Source organism: Crocodylus porosus, unplaced genomic scaffold, assembly GCF_001723895.1.
Source record: "Crocodylus porosus isolate Cpor-Errol unplaced genomic scaffold, CroPor_comp1, whole genome shotgun sequence".
In the NCBI taxonomy this organism is placed as follows: domain Eukaryota; kingdom Metazoa; phylum Chordata; order Crocodylia; family Crocodylidae; genus Crocodylus; species Crocodylus porosus.
Window position 1 is genome coordinate 80,080,878 of NW_017728948.1, and position 22,349 is coordinate 80,103,226.

The window sequence follows — 22,349 nt, forward strand, 5'->3', positions numbered from 1 at the left end:
TCCAACGCACACCAAATACCAAAAGATCCTAGTTACAGACGGTTCTCTTATACCAGGCCGAAAATTTCCCAGTATTAAACCAAATCGAACGTGTCTTTGTTCCCGGATCCAGACCAATAATATGTCTGGGGTTAGCCATCTGCTGCATAACACTTCTGGCCTCTCTGTAGGGAGCAGAGTGTTTTTTGAAACCTTGGCCATGGCTGATTAGCAGCTCCCTATTAGGGTGACTCCCTGAGGTAGCTGATGAGGGCATACCAATACCTAGTGTAGAGCCCCTGGCAGAAATTATCCAGTGCTCTGACTTGAAATGCAGAGAAGCTTCTTGAATTTGGATGAAAAAAAGTGTTCTCCCACAATGATGCTTTCTTTGAATACACTTGATTCTGCAGAGGCCTAGAGGTAGCTGAAGAGATTACCCTGGGCTGCCCTGGGAGTGCTGCTTCTCGTTCGCCTCTCGCCTTCTCCCTGTCTTTTGAGAAGGTGGAGAGGAGAGATATAGCAGGGGAAGACAAAGTTATCCTGACCAGAGTCTGATGAGCTCTCTCCAGGGTGGGAGAGGGTTGCAGCCAGCTGGGCTGGGGGGAGGGGGGCGGTCTGCAACGTCAGCTACAAAAGGTGCTGCATTGCATTGCAAAGAAAGCTTTGGGGAAAAAAAATAATAACTTTTGCATTGCACCTCCCATAACAGTACAGCCTGCAGAGAAAAAAAACTGCCAGGGTTTCAGGAAAAAAAAGCTGGTTTGGACCTGCGGCAGCAGGTGTTAACCACAACCAATTCCACCTCCCCCCTCCTGTGACCATGCATATGAAATGCATTTTAATACATTAAAGACTTACTGAAGTCTTTAAAGACTTGCTAAAGGCCCTGGAAGGTCCATGCATGGAGAAATTTTGCAGGTTGCCTGCTTGTCACTGGTGGTGGGTGTGGCTGTTTAGTCTTTTTTCTTGCAAGACATGCTGGCTGAACCCCAGTATTTAACAAGCATTTGACCTCCCTCTGATAACAGTCCACCCTGCAACTCTTTGCAACTCTTTCCAGTAAGGCCATGACTCCATAAAAACCCTCAGCCACAGATCCCCATGCTGAGGTGGGCACAGTCTCTGAAAATCACCTCCCCCCCGCACCAACTCATCTGAAAGAAGACATGACATAGATAGAGCAAAAATAAAATGCTTTATTCAAAAAAAGAGTGGTGTGGTGCTTTTTTTTTTTTAACAAAAGAAGAAAAAAGATAATTAAAAAATAATGTAAATAGTAAGTAATATATTATTAAATTAACAAAGATTTAAAATAAATAAGGATAACAGTATTATATAAAAGGGGGCTCTGCCTCCCTAGCACCTTTACAATATAAAATACATACAAAATATAGAAAAATAAAAAATAACAACTGCAAATCTGCACAGTATAGGTCTTTTACTTTGTTCATTTTTTATTTTTACTGGTTGCTGACCCCAGCAAGTTCTGCCCACAAAAATTTTCTGCAGGGCAGGGGAAAGAGGAAGAGAAGTGGGGGGGTTGGAGCGCAGTTGGAAAAATGGACCCCCTCCCCCCACATCTCCACAAAGTTGGTGGGACATGTTACCTAAATGTCACCCAGGATGCTGCATATCTTGGGCGTCAGGTCTGGTGGGCAGTGTCCTGCCCCTGGAGTTTTGGTCATAGTTCTGAAATGGAATGTGATGAAGTTCAGAAGGTTGCAATAGTGAAGGTAGTCATGTAACTACTCACTCCAAAGTTTCAAACTACTTGCAAGAAACTTACCATTACTGCTGCAGCTGTCATCTCGAGCTATGCCTACTGCAGTGGCAGCACATAGCAGGAGGCATGGGGGTGCAGGTGGAGGTACATGGGGCAGGAGGACATATGCTATAGGTGGCAGGGGTGGAAGAATTAAGAGGTGGGTAGTAAATTAAGGGAATATTGGCTTTCTCCCCCATTTTTTTTGTTAAAATAAAAACAAATAATTTGCAGACTTGACCCAAACCCAACTACTCCACTGCATGCTGTGATGGAGGGGTGAGGAGTGAGTGAGGATAAAAACAAACAAAGAAAAAAGAACATACAGCAGCACCTACTGGCTAAAGGCCAGAACAGAGTGCCACCTCATGGTGAAGGGTATTAATAAGAAATCTTTGGAGTCTCTGGCTGTTTCCATAGCTGGGGCGGGAGCACAGCAAAAATAATACATCTCCGAGTAGTGTTAGTTAAAGGTGCTAAATGTATTTTTAGAGCAACATGTCACAGGATAGCATCCCTAAGCACGGCCGTGGTCTCCTAAGACCCCTCAACCATGCCATTTTGGCCTGATGAGCACCTGCTTTTCTCGCCTGCCATGTCTTGATGTAAATGTAATGTAGGGAGGCTGCCTTCATGCCCAGTCGAACATGGTCCTGATAGACTTCCCTGGACCCCATGGGTCCCCAGCCTTATGGGCTATATGCGTAGCTCCAACTGCCCCTTTACCATGGCCTAAGCCTCACAGATGGCATTGATGTTGTCCTGTCTAGGTCTTGCTGTGATTTGGCCCCCTTGTCCACTCTGGGCCCCCTGCAGCCCTAACTCTGTGCCTCACTGGCACCTGGGCCCTCTGCAGCCCTGCCTCTGTGCCCCTCTGCCACCGGGGTCTGTGTGCCCCCAAAATGCCATGCCCTTTCTGGCACTGGGGTCCGCACACCGCAGTGGGCCCCCAATGAGGCCTCCTCCTTCCCCAAATAGCCTTATGCAAACCACCGGTGTTGTAAAACAGCAATCAAACATAAGCCCCTGGGCTATAACGTAACGCAAGCTGCATAAGATGTGCTCTGTCCCTTTACAAGAAGCAGAACTTAGTCAGGCCTCTTCCCTTCACTTACTGTAGAAGGGCTCCTTCCCCCTTGGCCACCAGCAGAGAACTGCCTCCTAGTCCCTGTCCTGGGGTTTATATGGGCTCAGGGCCCTGCCCTTTCTGGCCAGCTGACCAGGTGCAGGCTAATTTCCTCATTAGCTAGCTCTCAGGGCAACCTGCACCTGGGCTCTTGTCTGGCTCTTTGGGCTCTCCACAGGCAGTTTCTGCTCTTCTAGGAGAAGGCACCTAAGTGCCCTGTGACACAGCGGGAAATCCCGTGTCTTGCAAACACAAAGGCAGTGCATCAGCATTAACAGGAAATATCGTTTTATCTACATCTTCCTTTAGGTACCATCAGAGCTATTCAGTTCATAAGAAGATAAAATCTCTGTGTAATATATGTTTGCTGAGCATTCTGCCTAACCATCTATAGATATGCTGATCTGCCATTACTGCATTGTCTGAGAAATAGTTTTCATATCAAAGTAATGTTTCAGACGAAATGTATACTGCCTTTGTAAGAGTTAAATAATAGTCATATGCGTTTTTTCTCTTTTTTTTGTCATAGGAGGAGGATGTGGATGACAGATTTGGAGATTTAGATCTCAGAAATGATTCAGATATTCCTGAAGTTCCCCCATCAACAGACAGCACTCCAGAAATACTCAAAAGAGCTCTTTCTGGTGTATCTGCAAGGTATAGTAAAGTGAGATTCCTAACACATTTGGGACAAGAATGTTGAGAGTTGCTGACTAAATGTAATTATATTGCAAATTTAATTTCCTATGTGATAACCTTTCCACATATAACCTTTATTTTGGATCTATTATTATGGCTCTTTAGCTACATTTTTGCTTGAGTAACAGTTTTTATGAAATTAACATTTTCAGTACGCCACCCAAAGATTGCCTGGCTTCATCCATTATAAAGAAATAATTATTAAATAACTTTAACTTAACTTAAATGCTGAAGCATCACAGAGAGACAGGAGCAAGACACCAAAAACTGTGACTGATCTTAAGAAGATTAATTTTTTTGTCTTCATGTAATATGCTGGCTTTCTGGCCACCTTTAGTTAATTGGAGTTATTTTGCACATTGCTAAAGAAGGAGGAATACAAATTTTTTTTATAGGTTAGCTTTACATTCACTTTTCCATCAACCTTTGTGCCTTTTATTGGGAGATAGTAACCAAATAATTAAGTGTAGCTGGGACCTAGCAAGCAATACCTATTTTATTTTATTTTTTCCCCATAGCTGGCAGGAGCCAAAGGGCATGCCTGTACTGCATCTCTAGTGTGTCTAGGCAGTGATGTTCCCAAGCATGTCCCATCTTCTTTCGTTTGCATTTGTCAGAGCCAAGAATACAATAGTGAAACTGCTCTGGGGTGTCACTGCATGCTGAAAACAGAAGTTTTGAAAGTGACTGTAGCCACCATGGCTTCTGGGTTGTCAGCAGGAGGTTGGGTATGCTTGGAAGTGTACTAGAACAGGCGAGGAACATAGTGTAGACATATCAGTTGACTCATCATCTTCAGCAGTCCCTCAGGGTTGAGGATGATTGTCTTCCATTATTGTCTTATCTGTGTGTCCGAAGATGGCTGATGAGGCCTATCTGGGATCAAAAGACTCTACTGCAGCTTGGATGTGTGTTTTTTGTGTGGGGTGGGTAGCGCTGGATTCTTGATTTGTTCCATGATGCTTTGTTTCTGCTGTTCCTGCTTTTCCATCTCCTGTAGTTGTTGTGAGGTTTCAAAGTACTGAGATCCCTACAGCAGACTTTCCCTGCATTTGGCACAGTCCTGGGGAATAGTTTCCCACAAGTTGACATCAGTATTGCATTTTTTTAAGCTGGCCTTGAGGAATTCCCTGAAGTGCTTTCTCTGTTATCCTCTTGAGCATACACATTGCTGAGATGGGAGAATAAAACTTGCTTTGGATGTCTGGAGTTGGACATCTGGATGACATGGCTGGCCCAATGAAGTTGATGTTGGATAATCATTGCCTCAATACTCATGGGGTTTGCTTGCAGGAGAACGCTAACGTTGGTACATCTGTCTTCCCACTGGATTTGGAGGATCTTCCACACACAGCGTTGATGGTACTTCAACAACTTCAGATGTCGCCTGTACGTTGTACATGCCTTAGCTCCATACAGTGAGGTGGGAATTATGACTGCTTGATAAACCACAAGCTTGGTTTTGGATCTGATGTCACAATCTTCAAACACCCATTTCTTCAGGCACCCAGAGGCTGCACTTGCACGTGTGAGGTGATGTTGGATTTCTTTGCCAATTTCTTTTGCAAGAGATGGGTCTGAGATATGGGAAATAATGTTCTCCAGCGTCTCACCATGGATCTGGATTACTGGAGCTGGGGACCGTTCATTAGGAGCTTGTTGGTGGAGGACCTAAGTCTTCTGAATGTTAAGTGTCAGTCCCATTTTCTGGTATGCCTTGATAGAGGCATCAGCAATTTCCTGAAGGTTTGCTTCTGAGTGAGCACACACAACAGCATCATCAGTGTACTGGAGCTTAGTGATCAAGGTCAGGGAAGTCTTGGTATTGTCTTGGAGTTGGCTGAGATGAAACAGCTTACCATCTATTCAGTACTTTAGCTCCACTCTGACTGGAAGCTGTTAGTGCTCAGATCATGGCAAGGAATACAGTATAACCTCATAAATCTGGATATCAAAAATCCGGGATTCTCAAAAATCCGGCACTTTTAAGCTTCCCTCTCTGCTCCCCTGGACACGGGAGGGGGAAGATTGCACATGGCGGCTGTCACTACCATCCATCACACTGTGTTACCACTCCGTGTGTGAACACTGCTCCAAGATCGGCCATCGCTCCCCCCACCCCCTGGACGCAGAAGGGAAAGCTTGCACGCAGCAGCTACCACTGCCTCTACCATCCCATTCTGCGTGCAGCCACTGCTCCAGGACAGACTGCCGCTCCAACCTACCTCCACTGGATGTGGACAGGGAAGCTTGCATGTGGAGGCTGCTGCCACCATCCACCACTCCACTATGTGTGCGGCCACTGCTTCAGGACCGGCAGCCACTCCAGTTTCAAAAAACTGGAATTTTCAGATTTCCAGCACATGCTTGGTCCTGAGCATGCTGGATTTAGAAGTGTTGGAGGGATGACACAGCTTTGCTTAGCTCCTGTTTTAACCTCAGTCAGGTTAGCAATCAGGTCAAATGCAGAAATGTTTTATATGCACATGAAGCTAGCTGTAGAGACACAGTTCTTTCAAGCATAAAGCACTTTGTGTACTTGAGTCATATCCTTTCAGTGCATTCTGCTGTTGTATTTAACTGTGTGCAGTAGTCCAACTTAGGCATATCCAGAAGTGTCATAAGCTGATAACTGAAATGTGACAGGAGGACAATGTTATTCACTACATAAATATTCTAGAAGTAACTTACCACATCCAGCAACTCATTTTCTCAACAGTTAGCAACATAAGTGTTACTAAATCAGTTAAGCATAAACAGGCCTTCACTTGGCTTCATGAGTCCTTGCACACATACCCTCACCAGATTTAATACCTTCTAATTCAGGGGTTGGCAACCTCTCACCACTGTGGGCCACTGCCTGTGGCCCAGCCCCAACCATGACCTACCCAGCAATCAGCAGGTGCCACAAAAGGAATCTAGATAGACAAAGGCAGGCATTAGCATGTTGGGGATGCCTCCTTTGCTGCTTGGGTTGGAGTGTGCTGCTGATTCTTTGAACTGCTGTGGACCCGATCCAGTCTCTTCACAGTTTGCGTCTGGCCTGCAGGCTGTACGTTGCCTACCACTGCTCTAATTAGTTTAGTGATGCTTTAGTTTATAGTAGCTTTTTGTTTAGTATGTTATCTGCTTACATCTTGATGCCTGTCCCGAGAGTTAAGCATGAATACAAACTTGTAACACTTTTAGTGTCATTCTGCTACTGTCACAGAATGAGGACCAATAGCGCATGATCATTTTCAGATTCAGCTTACTAGGGTAAACATCTTGACGGACTTTGGGTCTCTAAATAGACATGTTCTAAATACTATTCAGAATCTGGTACCTCAGGCGTTAAAATCTGCTTTAGATTATTAAATCATTTTTGGAGGGCACGGCTGTCAGTGCTTTGTGTGCAAAATACCGCTTTGTTGAAGGGTGGAGTCAAGGGTACTTGTTGGGATCATATTCTCTCTGATCATCTAATATGGAGGCAGGGCCTCTTTTTTATCTTGCAACAAAATCATTACCTGAACTGGAATTTTATTTAATTTTTTAAGAGCATCTAGATGAAGCACTCATAATCCGTCTCCCTCTCCTTAAAATATTATCCCTATTTTTATGGTGATCCAAAGAATCTTGCAGTTTGTGTTACATCTGGTAAAAGTTAAACGTCGAAGACGTGTCGTAATGGCAGATGGTTGGTTAGACTCCTTGAGGCTTGGCCTGTCTCTAATAAAGTTGGCTTTCCAGATGTGTCAAATGTGCTTCTTACCTATTTTTGTTCTAACTTCTGAGAGATGTAATATTCTTTTTTTTTAAGAAAGCGAGGCTTTTGTTTATGGTAAAGACTTACAGTGTTATGATGAGTACAACATTGTTAAAGCCTATTGCAGTGCAGTGGATTTTGTCTTTGTTGCCCTACCTTTGACAGCTTCATTTAAATGGCTTTAGTGACCACTAATGTATCATTAAATAAAATCCTTCAGAAGTAAATTACATGTCTAACAAACTTAAATTCAGTGTCGATTTTGAAGTTAATTAAGATGATGAATTTCTTTAATCAAATGTGTCTAGAAATGATTTTACCAGTGCAACAAGAAATGTCTGAGGGAGGGAAATCTTTTTTGTTTTCTCTTTCATTTGGCAGTGGTCTGACCATGGTTAGCTTTACAGTTTTCTTTTTGCAGTCAGTGTACCCTCTTGTTAATGTCTGAAAATCCACCAAAATGAGGAAAGCAAAATGTATTGAAAAGCAGTATTATACAACCAGAAACATTTTCAAGGGACTTTGGGGGCAGGTGTAGTACCAGAAAATAATTTATCTTTTCTTTCCTTAAAAAAAAAAAAACCCTAAATTTTTTGGTGACATTGTTTAAATAAAATATAAGATTTTTGGTTACCCCTAAAAGAGGTACCAGATCATCATTAATTCATTTCAAAGGTTGTATTCCTTTGCTAAACACATGTATTGAAAGCAACCTAGGTTTTTACTTAGCCATTTGTAATCCTTTAAAACAGGGCTTGTCAGCCAGGGGTTCCTGTACCCCTGGGGGTACTTGAGAAGGCCCCAGGGGGTACACGGCAGTGGTACAGAGAAGCAGGAGTACTTAGGAAGCATGCCACCATGTACCACTGCACAGTGGTGACGGGCAACAGCAGCACACTTCCCCTTCTGCTGCTGCTGCCTGCCACCATCCAAGTACCTTCCCCTGCTCATTGCCAAGGAACACCCTCCCCCCCACACTCATTAACTGGCTGCTAGGTGTCCAGGGGATACCTCCTCCAGGGGGTATAATCCAGGAAGGGTACCCACCAGAAGGGGTACACTCCTTTAAAAAGGTTGAAAAGCCCTACTTTAAAAAATATTACTGTGTTTATTTACATAGTGCACACATCTTTCCTGAAAATCAGCTATCCATTATGGGGGTTCATGACTTAAATGATAAAACTGATTTCCATGTTGGAATGGCAGCAGGCTGAACCCTGTGTCCCATGGGTAACGTCCTATTACCAGTGTCACTCCTCTTCTCCCTCCTACAGCTACAGGTTTAACCCTTTCTCAGCCACTTCTGAATTAGCAGTAGTTGTGCTGACTGGGCAACCAAGAGAAGGAGGGTGATGCTGATAATGGGACCCCATCCCTGCTGTATGCGGGCACAAGGTTCAGCCTTGCCTGAGGGGTTGCTGTGCAGGGAAGACTCTGGAAAACTCTTTTTTTTCTTCATTTTGCCTTCTCAAAACAAGATATGTTGTATTTGGGGGGGCGGGGTATGCAAGTAATTGTGGTGTATTTGTGGACATGCTTACATGTCCCTCCAGCACTTCGCTTGCTTCACTGGTTAGATTGTAGCTAGCTGCTGCAGTGGAATAGAAAACAGGGACAAGTAGCCTACTGCACCTTCTCTTACACTCATATATCAGGACTGATGACCTTTGTGGTTTCAGTATTAACATGAGCACAGATCTCTTTCAAATTAGTCTATTTACCTGAATCCAAGACTACTTTAAATTGCAAAGACCCTCCCTAGTAATTAGATTCTATGCATGGAACATTTATAAATTTGTTATAGGTCATGTATAGGGTGTAATTATTGGCAGGTCCTCTTAAATTTACCTCCCTACCCCCACTGCTACAACAGGAAAAGCAGTGGTGGGGGTGGTCGCAAACAGTGGCAGGGGAAGTTAAGTAGCCTAACCCCTGCCCCTTGTCCTCTTCCCCCATTTGTTCCTCCTTCAGCAATATAATTTCTCTGGTTGAACACTAAATTAATCTATCTTTGAGTAGGTACTTAATTGTACAGGTTTTTTTAAATTGTCCTGATATATTTTCTTTGTAGATGGAAAAACTGGTGGATTCGTGGAATCTTAACTCTGCTTATGATTTTGTTGTTTTTCCTCATCATATACCTGGGATCTTTCATGCTGATGCTTCTTGTAAGTTTGTTGAATTTTTTTTTCCTATATCATATTTCATGTATTATGATTAATGAACAGAGAGAATAAATCTGTCTGAAAACAATTATATAGAACTTTCAGATTGATGAACAATTTGTCTTATGTTTAAATCTTAATATTTGTGAAAGGTGATAAATTGGTATTTATGGATGGGCTTTGGGGACTGCTGGACTTTTGTTGCTTTCAGTTACTGTAAATATTAAGACTCAATTTAGATTGAATTTAAATTAAATGAATAAAAAGCTGTAAAAATGGGAAATAGATATTACAGTAAATTTCCCTTTCTTAAAATGCTAATCTAGTTTCAGCCTTCCCCTTGCATATTTCCTATCTCCTCACATGGCCTTTTACTGTGTGTCATATTGTCTTCTTTTTTTGAAGGGTTATCATATAATCTGAGGAGAGATTCAAAGCAGAGCCAAGAAACTTACTTGTTAACTTCCACAATTTGCCATTTTAAGGCTAGGGAACGTAGGCAGTTTCTTTTTGTTAGGTTTGGCTGGAAAGTTAATGATACCAATGGGAGAAAGGGCCATAAGTGTCAAGTCCTACTCCTCACAGTTAGGACCCTGCAACAGGCTCCATTAGTGTTGGTCTCAGCAATTGAGCAGGATCCCCTTGAAGTTATGACTATCTACGGAGATACTCTCTGTACTAGTAGGTCCTTCGACAAGATCATTATCACTGGGCACATACCACACGTGCTATTAGCACGCAGCAATAAACTGGCACATATTGTGCCAGAGTTTATTGCTCCCAAGTGTGCCATTTGTACATGCACTTAGGACCGCAGCACATTATGCTGAGTCAGAGCAGTCTCAGCTGGCAGGGGACCTGGGGGGTCAGCCTGCCAGCCCAAAGCTGATCTGACCTTGCTCGATGTGCTGCAGAGGGGCTGGCTGTGGCACAAGGGTGCTTCAGTGTGGGGCCAGTGCCCAGCTGTTCCTTAAATATATTCTATCTATGGAATACAATGGGGGGTGGGGTAGGGCATAGGCAGTGTGTGGGAGGGCACAGTTGGGGGCTGCAGCCCTGCATTGCCAAGATTGAGGTGGCAGTGGTGGCTTAACAAAGGAGGGAGGCAGTGCTCTCTATCCCTACACGCCAGGCTGGTACTGCTGGGGGCTGGGGACACTGCCCACCAGGGGCAACAGTGGTGGTGGCAGTGGCAGCGCCAGGCTTCTGGTGGTGGTGACTCCCCGTGGCGGTGGCACGTGCCTTTTGGTGGTGGTGGCAGCGGCAGCACCAAGTCTGCTGGTCCAGCCACAGGCTGCAGCCCCATGCCCTGTGCCCCATGCCCCACAGAAATCTAGGGGGCCATGTACCCCCCCCAGTTCCTCTGATGCATCACGAGTGGGCATGCTTGAACTACCCCTGTGCCATCGGCAGGCCCACTGATGATGCAGAACTTGTTCGGGTTCACCAGAGCTTGGGCCCTGATGGTCCAGACTGGCCCTATGCCATTGGAGGCCCTTGATGGCACAGGAGCCATCTGGCCATGCCAGAGGTTGGTGCAGGGTCAATCTAGGCTATCTAGGACCAAGCTCTAGTGAGTCCAGACCAGCCCCTCTCCATCGGGGCAGGGGCCAAGCTCCAGAAATCTGCCCCTGACTCTCTCTTTCTCTCTCTCCCTCTCTCTCTCATATACACGCACACACACACACACACGAATCAATTAGTCTTTAGTGGCCTTACAGTTCTGTATCACTAATTAGTAAGTGCTTACAGTGAAATATGTTTTTATTACACAAATTACCATAAATTGATAAATTATCCCAGGAGACTAGAGAGAAATGCCTGGCAATTAAGGCATATTTCTATGGTGAGGTCTACTCTGTAGATGGCTTTAGATACAGCCAGAAATGTTTTTTGTTCTCAAGTGACTGCTATTAGTTTTGATGAACTTTTCTTGCAATGCTAAAAGCAGACTGTGAAAAATCTTTTAAGAATTCATACCTCATCAGCAATGTTCCTTTGTTTACCTCTTTTCTTCTGAGACACCATGGAAACATCAGAGAATACAGAAGAGGAGATCTAGCATGCCAGCCTCACCTATATCTTCATAATGGCCATTATCTGCTAAATGTCAGTTTTAATGAGACCCTTGATAGGTGCACATTAGGGGTGTGCAAAGCGGGCCCTATTTGATTTGGATTAGGACCAAATTGGGGACAGCAATTCCATTCGTTGATTTGGATTACTGTCCCTTATTCGATTTGGCCAAATCCGAATCTGAAGATTCGATGCTGATTCAGAGAATCAGTGATTCAGACATAGACACAGCTTTAAATGTTTTTTCTACATACCACAAGGTACCAGCACAGCTTGTGAATGCTGCAATGGTGGGGTGGATGGAGCGCCCCACAGGAGTACGGGGCGCCCCCCACGTGCTTGACGGCAGATCTGGAAATGGACTGGAATTACTTCTGATCCACTTCTGGGTTCACTGGGGAGCATGCTGGGTTGTCCCCCCCAGCTTAGCAATCAGCCACAGGGGGACCCTGGGTGCCTCCCTCATACCCAGGAGGCACCAGTCACCAAGCCAGGGGGTGCGGGGGGGCCCTGCACACTTCCTGGTCTGCTTCTGGGTCTGCTGCTGAGCGCACTAGGGAGACCCCTGCACTCCTGTGGGATACTCCATACTCTCTAGCATCACAGCTTTCACGAGCCACCTGGTACCTAGAGATATGTAGAAGAAAACATGTAAAACTGTGTCTCTGTCCAAATCGCCGAATCTTTCCGAATCTCTCCAAATTGATTCGGAGGGTTTTGTTGTGATTCAGAAAGATTAAAGGGTCCTCTGATTTGATTCTGATTCAGAGATTCAGCCACTGAATTGTGCCAAATCTCCACCGAATTGAATTAGGGACCAAAGCTTTGCACAGCCCTACTGTGTAGTAGTATTGGCAAGATGGGAGTCGAGGATAGGAGCGATAGGAATATTGGCAAGATGGGAAGCCAGGAAGGGTGGTCATTCCTAAAGGAAGTGATCCTTCGGGCACAGAGATGACCCCAGTGCAAGGGAAAGGGGCCAAAATATTTCCTTGGCTAAACAGAGAAATCTAAGGGAACCTAAGGGCAAAAAAAGAGGCATATACATGTGGTAGAAGCAGGGGGAAGCTACCAAGAAGGAATATACCTACTTGGCATGCACTCTCAGGGAGGTAGTTAGAAAGGCCAAAGCAACTAGGGAGCTGAGGTTGGCAATACAAATTAAAGACAGCAAAAAGTATTTTTTTAGGTATGTAGGAAGTAAAAGGAAGGCACAGGGCTGCATAGGACCCCTACTGAACAAGCAGGAGCAATTAGTGACAGACAGCGGGGACAAGGCTGAGCTCTTCAATGAGTTCTTTGCCTCAGTGTTCTTGAACAAGGGTCAAGATAAGTCTCCTAACTGGTTCTTAGCTGGATGTCAGCGGGACACCAGCCTACCAGCTATCGATGCTGACTTGGTGCAGTCACTTGGATCGACTGGATGTGTTTAAGTCAGCAGACCCGAATGAACTGCATCCAAGAGTACTGAAGGAATTGGCCGATGTCATAGCAGAACCACTGGCATGGCTGTTTGCTCATGGTCCTCTGGTCAGGTGCCAGAGGACTGGAAAAAGGGCCCATGTGGTCCCTATTTTCAAGAAGGGGAGGAAGAAAGATCCAAGTAATTATAGGCCAGTTAGTCTCACCTCCATCCTTGGAAAAGTCTTTGAAAAAATTATTGAGGCTCATATTTGTGTGAGTCCAGTGGGAAAAATAATGCAGCAGGGCAACCAGCATGGATTTGTTGCAGGTAGATCATGCGTGACTTATCTGGTTTAATTTTATGACCAGGTCACAAAACGTGTAGACAGAGTACAGGCGGATGTCGGTTTTTTGGATTTTAGGAAGGCCTTTGATAAGGTATCTCATTCCATTCTCATAAATAAATTAAGAGGCTGTGACTTAGATGTTTACATGGTCAGGTGGGTGGCACATTGGCTTGGGTGTTGCACCCAGAGAGTGGTAGGAGACAGGTCGTTATCAACCTGGAAGGATGTGGGTATTGGGGTTCTGCAGGGCTCAGCCCTCGGACTGTACTCTTCAGTGTCTTCCTCAGTGACTTGGATGTGGGCATGAAGTGTACTCTGTCCAAGTTTGTGTATGATACTAAATTGTGGGGTGAAGTGTACACTGTGGAAGGTAGGAAACAATTTCAGGCAGACCTGGACAGGTTGGAAAAGTGGGCAGAACACAAAAGGATGCAGTTCAACAAGACCAAATGCAGAGTGCTGCACCTAGGGTGTAAAAATATCCAGCACTCCTACTGGCTGGGAAATGACCCTCTCAGCAATGCAGAAGCAAAAAGGGATCTTGGAGTCATAGTGGACTCCAGGATGAACATGAGTCGTCATCAGCAAAGCTAGCCGCACTTTATCATGCATAAGTAGATACATGACAAATAGAACCAAGAAAGTGATTCTTCCCCTCTGTGCAGCATTAGTCAGACTGTAGTTGGAGTACTGTGTCCAGTTTCGGATGCGGCACTTTGAGAAGGATGGGGATAATCTCGAAAGGGTCCAGAGGAGGGCCACTTGTATGGTTAAGGGTTTACAGGCCAAGCCGTATGAGGAGAGACTAAGGGATCTGGACCTCTTCAGCCTCTGCAAGAGAAGGGTGAGAGGTGATCTTGTGGCCACCTACAAATTCATTAGGGGGATGCAGCAAGGAATCAGAGATGCTCTATTCACTGAGGTGCCTCTTGGGGTAACATGGAGCAATGGTCACAAACTGACAGAGAACAGATTTAGGCTAGATATCAGGAAAAACTTCTTCATGGTAAGGGTGGGCAAAATTTGGAATGGGCTTCCAGAGGAGGTGGTGCTCTCCTCTATGTTGGGGAGCTTTAAGAGAAGGCTGGATGGGCATCTGGCTGGGGTCATATGTCCCCCACACTCTTTCCTGCCCAGGCAGAACTCGATTATCTGTTGAGGTCCCTTCCAACCCTAGCATCTATGAATCTACTGCCCACCAATCATTTCCTCATATCTTGCTTCCCTTTCTATTCCATTGAAATGAAGAAAAAGTCCGTTCAAACATCAACTCTCAGTAAAATTTATCTAATCAAAACTAAACTCAGACAGTGAAAGCAAAGTCCAGATTTATGACCTTTCTTATCAATTAGCGTCATTCTCATCAATGACATTTTCTTTGCATCTGTTGGGTCACATAGTATAATCATGAAACAGTATTTATCTCTGATGTCTTCAGGCAAGTCTATAGACAATTCACTCCCTGAGAAACACAGTTTTAGAGATGCTTCTCTCAGTTTCTTGAATCCGAATGAATTCTTTGAGTTTGCCAGTCCTGCAACTGGTGGAAAAAGATATATATAAGAAAGTTGTCCTCAAAATTTTTAGGCTTGATGTACCCCTCAATCAACTTGAGACACTCGTTGGAAAATTCTGGGTCCAGATTCTGGGTCCTTGTTTTTATTTGTTGTTTTAACTACAGAAAAAAATAATAGAACGACTCTTCCATTGCAGAGACCTCAGAAAGACCACAGGGAGGTCAAAATGTTTTTAACATTGTTTGAAATCTCTGGGTTTATCTTGCGGATCCTGTTTGCACACCTAACAGTGCTAGCATTGTGTGATACCCCATGCCATCCTTGAAAAGATAGCAGTACACCCCAAGGTGCAGTAGCACTCTGGGTGAGAAGCACGGGTGTAGGAGTGACCTTCTTTCCTCATATAACAACAAAATAGGTGCATCATTACTGGGTTGTGGAGCTTATTTGGATGAATGGATGTGTGATACAGGCTACTTGAACTCCATGAGTCATTGCTTCATTTCAGCATGCTAGCGCAGAACCCAAAGCAGTGCAGAGTGTAAACACTTTCTATCAGTCATTCAGAACCAGCCCAAATGAATCATGTCAACATAACAGTATGCAGTATAAATAAGGCCCTATGAAATTTGTAACGGAAGTGGGCTGCACTAAGGTTTAATTTTGCAGGTTTTCCCATGTGCACCCCTGGTTCTGATTGGTGGAGGGTACCTTCTTGCGGCATACTTCTGATCAGCAGGGAAGCGAAAACTGCGGTTTTAAACATGGTGCTGTTTTTGCCTCCCTGTCAGTCAGCAGTAAGCAGTGGGGCTGCTGGGGCCTCCTTGGCCAATCAGTGGTGGGGAGGCAAAAGTGGTGCCATGTTTAAAATTGTGGCTTTTGCTTCCCAGCCAATCAGGAGTGAGCCACAAGCAGGGCCCCTCCACTAGTCAATGGCGGGGAGGGGCACATGGGGGAACCTGCAAGATTAAAGGAGCTGCACTGCAGTCCACTTCCAACGTGAATCCACTAGGACCTTGAGCATAACCAGCAGGGAAGTTAGTGTTCTGGATATTAAGCCGAAGCAATAAGATTCTGGAATTGGTGCATATACACATATTATGCATATGTACACACACATACACACATTATAAAATCATTATAACTTTGATTCACTTGCTGCATTCTTAGAGCATAGTTGCCAGCAATCTCAGCAGACTTTTCTCCAGGAAATAGGAGTTCCATGTCTTTGGGATAAAGGTCATTCATCTGAGGACCGCTGGGAAAACCCAGACTATATTGTAACCCTAATGTTAAGTACCTGTGAATTACCTGAACATGTTGCTCCAGAACAACAGGGGCTAAATCAAGTTAATTACCATTCAAGATACATGTGTAGGCGTCTATCCCTGTTTTGATGTTAGTCAAAGCACAGAACAGGATTAAACCCAACCTGTTTTTAGTTTGAAAGGGCTAGTGAGCATCTACTCACCATTGCGAGACTTTGCTTTAGTGTTCACAGTTATAGCAAAACCTCCATTTGAACTTTTTCCCTTATGCTTTTCTGCTTGCCTAGGAAGGTGGCTTCTCTTATGGGTATAATGTCAGAAAGGAAGGCAAGAGAATTGAGAGCATGTAATGGGATCTACCACTTGCAGTAGGAGTGGCATCTCCTTGTGATCACTGTAGTCTGGCTCCTTATACTTTGGTATTCCTGGGTATACCACCTCCCCCTCCTCTCTCCTCCTGTCTTCCCCTCCATGCCTTTGGTGGTGGTGGTATACTCTGCCTCTAGACAACGTGTGGTCCTGGGTGCCTTGCTTTCCCACTCTGCCCTGTCTCTCAGGGTGCTGACAGCCTGACACTGTTCACTGGGCCTCTGTCAATCTGCCAATCTGGCAAGAAGTTAGGCCCCTCTATGGGGCATCTTTCGTAGCCTAATTCCCTTCCCTTCAGCCACTCCTGAAGCTCACTGCCTAAACAGCAAACATCAAGCCAAACACAAATGCAATTAAGTGTGGTTGGGGGGTCCTTTCTCTAATCTGCCCCCCAAGCTTGTCCTGCTAGCTTCTCTCAGCTTGGGCTCTCATGGGCCTGCTCACAGTTCCTTCTCCAGTCCCTGGTATTGCTTCTTTGTTTCAGGAGCAGAGAGCTCCTTTGATTAGCAGTCATGGTCAATCTCCAGCTCCTCACAATACTTTACAGAGCTCCCAGCAGTGAGCCCTTTCTCCAGCTCTGCCTAGGTCAAGACTGCCATCCATGCCTCAAGTGCAGGGATTATATATATAGCCCCTGGCTGCTTCTCCTTTTGCGCTGAGGGTACCTCTGCAGACCATTATCTAATCAACTGTCCATTATCTGGGGCTCTGCAGCTTTCTACCTCTACTGCCTAGCCCTGCTCTCAGTAGGAGAGAGCTTGGCCCCTGTTATCAGACCCCCCTTACTGTATTTTATCATGAAGTTTTTTAGGCAACACCTAAAGCTTCTTCCAACAGTAGTTTCCTGAATTCAACCTTAATCTGTATTCTTTCCCAAGATGTAGACACATCATGAAAAAATGCAAATATGTTCCTTAGATGTCAGGAGGGTCTTGCCCTTTTACTTGGAAGACTTTTCTAGTAGTCTCCTAGACTTTTTTTCCCCTCTTATTTAGATTATGAAAGGTGATGCAATTTTTATGCAGTCATTCAAAGTTAATCTCTGATTGTATTCTCTTTTCCCCTGAAATTTCTAAGACATGACCCAGAAAATGATGGGGCATATTCTGTTAGCACCCAAAATGCCTTACTGGCCTTCCTTTCAAATGACTCCTATTATCATGTGTTAGGCTGCAACCTACCTTTATAAAACATTATGCACTAGTACAGGCATCTCCTGGGATGCTTTTTTTGTTGAAAGTCCTTTAGTCAGTAAAGATTCTGAGCAGTTACCAGTTGGCTTTCGGAGCCATCCTGAGTAGACTATGTATGGGGACTAGTACTTTGAAGAAAGAAAAGTGAGCTCCACTTACAGTAACTAGAGTCCTTTGAGAAGTGTTGTCTTCATGTATACTCCACGACCTTCCCTACCTACCATCTGCTACAGATTGCTTATTTATTCTAGGGACTTGAAGTAGAGAAAGGACGTGCCACTCTTCATACTTTCAGTATGGTGCACAAAGATAACTATGGTGCATTGTGTGGACCAAATGGATACTGCTAGTGAACTCTTCAGTTTCAGTTGCATACTTTCTCTTGTTCCTATTTTTCTACTTTTTGGGGTAGAAGATAGTTTTCGGAATTTATTGTAAATAAGGTCTGAAGGAGCATGTACTTATGCCAAGAGCTATACTATGTATTCTTGAAAAAAATAAGACTTGTGTTAGTACAGCTTTGGAAAAAGTTCTGTCATTTTATTAACACAGTGCACTTATGTTTGCTAAAATTCACTTTTGATTAATCTGATGGTAAAAATGGGTCTTTCTGAAGGAACCTTATATGCTAGGTTTAAAATTGTTGCTAATACAAATTTTTCCTGAAATAGTGGTAACAAAGGAGAAAATCAGCTGGACTGTCAGAGAAACTCAAGTACTTCCAGCAAATCAATTCAGTTGTCTCTTTAGAAAATCTTAGACCATACTTGGTTAGGTTTTGTAATTAACTTCTACTTAAATATTTGTGGGCTGTCTTTTAATCCATCCAAAATATCACAGGTAGCAGTTTTTTGTTTGTAGAAGTAATAGACCAACTGATTTATTTTTCTACTCTTGAAAGAAATGCTCAGATGTTATATTTAATATTTCTTCTGACCATTTCTATATACAGCTATTATACTTTTATAGTATCTACATTATATGATACAATTTTTTTATGACTCAGAAATTATTTTAGAAAATATTACATTTTTACTTTGAGAAATAAGACTAGAAGCTGTTTTGAAGCACCAAAATGCGGAGTTATTGTATCTTTTAAGGCTGATGATTTTGACACTGTCTCTAGATGTCAAAGTATTTGTTTTTGTTTTTACATGACCCACTTAGAAACACCTCTTAGAAGATGTGACATGCTGAGCTACTGGAATGTTGTTTTGCCAGTATTTTTATGTTCTTTATTACATCCTGTCGACATTATATCTTGTAAGTTTCCCCTAAATCTGGAAAATGCTGTAATTTATTTTCTGAATGATTGGAGAGTTTCTTCCCTGTAATAAATTCTTTGAATAAAAAGTATATTTGTGTTTAAATTTGTTCACTTTTTCCTTTAAGTGTCCAATTGCTATTCTGGCAGTGTTATAACCAGGAAGAAAAAGAAACGTGTTTGTTTTGCAACATGATTTAATATCTTTACTTTCTGAGGTGTGTATACTCCAAGGCTTAACTGTCAAGCCTTGAAGCCAAACGTGTTTGAGCTCACAAAATGAACTTGTTCCTATGTTATACCACATAGCAGAAGCTTCAAGATTCAAGTCTTCTGACATTATTATAAAGCAGGAGAGCTCAAGCTCTGGCTCATGACATGAGCCCTGTCAGTTGCCCCACAGGTTGTCCCCCAGGTCCAGAAATTTGGCAGTGGAGGAGAGGTGGCAGTGTTAATACTCACTCTCCTGCTGCCAGATTTCCAGTCTGTGGGGAGTCTATGGGGCTGGAGTGTCATGGGGCTCACAGCTGTGCATAGCACCCCCCTCCCCCATTGTGCTCCATTGAACTGCATATTGAAATTCTTCCCACTCACGCACACTGTGCTGCCCTAAACTGTATTGCATATGACCCACTGTACAGCATCATGCCTGCGGGCACCTGGCACCCTCCTCTGCTCCATAAGAAGGGGGGCATGCTGCCTCACTGTGCACCACCCCAGGTTGGGGGTAGGAAGGAAAAGTAGGAGGAGCCTGGCACCCTCGGCTACTGCTGTAACCAGAGCAATGGGAGAGCAGTGTCTGGGCAGGAGCCTGGAGGCTACAAAATCTAACCCCTTATGAGCTGTGAATTGGACAGCCCTGCAGTAGATGATTTATTTTACTTGCTTCCAGAATTGAGTAGGAGCAGGTAAAAGAGTGGGATCCAGATAGCAAGACATTTAGAGGGTAAAAATTGAAATACTGTCTGTACTGCAACAAAGCATCTTGTGAGTTAACATTTTAAGTAACAAGGTGATAAATATGACAAATGTTAAGCATGTCAAGTAAAGTTGTAGTGGTGTTGTTGCAATGATGTTTGTGACACCAAACTTTTTCACATTAATGCTTAATATTGTTTTAATAAACATGTCATTTAATTTTCAGCATGGGCAAAGCCTTAGAGATACATGAACTTTAATGTTAACATTCACTGAAGTGCATAAAGGTCACTGAAACTGGAGTCAGGTGCCAAATTTCTGTTCCTTTTCAATGGGAGTTGAGCACTTTATTTCTCTTTTCATCTTTGAAAATCTTCTCTCTCATCTAAATAAAAAAATTAATATGGCAGAAGAGCTTGGGATACTGCTTTGCAGAGAAAGCTTCCTACCTGTCATTGCAAGTGTATTTGTCAAACCTTTTTTAAAAACTTAACTTCACTGAGTTTTTTTAAATATATTAAAACCAGCCCTAACATTCCTTTCTGCAGAGTGACTCAGGTTCTCCGTTCATTCAAAAGTGGTTCCATTTCACCTTGTAATCCCTTGAAATCGCTCAAGCTGCTTATTCAATGACATTATAGCAGTAAGATACATTCTTGAACCAGGTTCTAATATTTGTTACTGTTTTTAGAAAATTGTATGTGCAGATAATTCTTTGTTTTCTTTAATTTAGGTCTTGAGCATCCAAGTAAAGTGTTTCCATGAAATCATTACAATAGGCTACAGAGTCTATCATTCCTATGATTTACCATGGTTTAGAACCCTAAGCTGGTAAGTAACACATGAGAATTTCAATCAGTGGAGATTAAGGTTAAGCTCTCCATATCCTGTAACACGGAAAAATAGCTTTGTGGCTAAAGTACAGGCTTGGGACTTGGGAGATCTGCTTTGTATACATGCCTCTATTGTCCTGTACATGTGTAACCTTGAAAAAGTCAGTTGGCCTTTCATAGCCCTAGTTTCTCCCAGCTTTACCATGTATTTACATGTTTAGAGTAATAAAGTTGGAATGAGGCCCATGTGCAATAATATGCTGTATACTTTTCACTCTATGATTAAATATGCACAGTTGAGTTAACTGAGATAAGCAGCCCCTGTTTATAGGAACGTACGAAATGCCATAATGGTTTGCATGGAAAGTCCATCCAGTCCACTATGGTTTTTTTGGCAAGTAGCAGGTACTGGAGGCTTCTGAAGAAGATAGAAGAACACTATGGTGTTAACACTAGGTGGTAAATGTGGAACAGTCTCTACCTTCTTGTAGGTCACATCCTGGTTAGATTTAAAGATTCTTAAACCACAGAAATAAAAGGGTTCATGTCTCTTCCAAAGTTTGTAATTAATTATGGCATTGTTGGCTATTCTTGATATCAGTCCCTTTTTTACTTTTAAATTCTTCTCCTGGGTGACTTTGCGGTGATTAATTTCCTAGTTTAATAACGTATTATATTTAAAAAAAACATTTTTAGTTTTGAATTTCCTACTTTTTAAAATGTCATTGAATATTCCTTTGTGTATTCAGATTCCATTTGTAGTTGAACTCTGGGAAAACTTTCTGTGAAATAAGACTGGTATAGAGCAAAATGATACTTTAGTTAGGGAAACAGTGTCATGAACATTGATCTGGAACAGGTGATGGAAAAGAACTTTTCACCCCATGATTAAGTACTAGAGATAAAAGTGCAATAGCCTATACATGTGCTTACATACTTGATTTCAGAGGAAGATAGAGACTTGTTGCATGTTAAACTGCAGTGTCCTTAGTGCATTCACCAAATTATATTTGTACACCAGCATTATATTGCTGGATATGTGTGGAGTAAGGATATTTTATGATGTTAGTAGTGACTGTTCTTAGTTATCTTATTTATCTGTTTCTGACTTGAGGTCTTTATTGTCTGTCTTCAGACATAGGATTTCTGTTTATAAATAACGAAGACCTTGCAAGAAAGGGAAAAGATAGAGTATGGCGGGGAGGGGAAGGTGACATACCTCTTTCATGGTCCTATTGCTAAAGAAGCGTCTGCCTACACTGCAAAACCAAAACATTATCTCCCACTTGTTTACCGTCCCACTACATTTTAGGACTTGTTTTTATAATAACAACTAACTTATTTTCTATTTGTCTGTCAAAGCTGAATACTATCCTAAAGCTGTGCAGAGAATTCTAGCAAATTTCCCATGCAGCATCTGGGAAGGTTTTTCAAGCATTGACTTAACTTACGAGGAAAGCGCTAGTAATTAGTTCTGTATTTTTTAACTACAGAATATCATAATAGGGACTGTGTGTGTATAAAGGATTCAATGCTGTAACTCAACATGAAAATTTTTAGCTAATTTCCTTCTCTGAAATGCTGGTATTTTTAAATAAATGTTATTTTAATAGAACTTAAACTGCAAGCACTGTCTTTTTGAAGCAGTATACATTTGTTTAATGATACTGAAATATAA

The 22,349-nt window shown here is 43.0% G+C and overlaps 1 protein-coding gene across 1 annotated transcript in view; it reads left to right on the forward strand.

Moving 5' to 3' along the window:
• Positions 1 to 1,676: 1,676 nt before the first annotated feature.
• The window catches only part of CDS1 (CDP-diacylglycerol synthase 1), a 53,999-nt gene continuing 33,326 nt past the window's right edge, over positions 1,677 to 22,349 (forward strand). Inside the window, exons 1-4 of the mRNA XM_019552635.1 lie at positions 1,677 to 1,715; positions 3,400 to 3,527; positions 9,389 to 9,485; positions 20,572 to 20,669. Coding sequence (XP_019408180.1) covers positions 1,677 to 1,715; positions 3,400 to 3,527; positions 9,389 to 9,485; positions 20,572 to 20,669 — 362 coding nt within the window. The remainder of the gene's footprint in view (positions 1,716 to 3,399; positions 3,528 to 9,388; positions 9,486 to 20,571; positions 20,670 to 22,349) is intronic.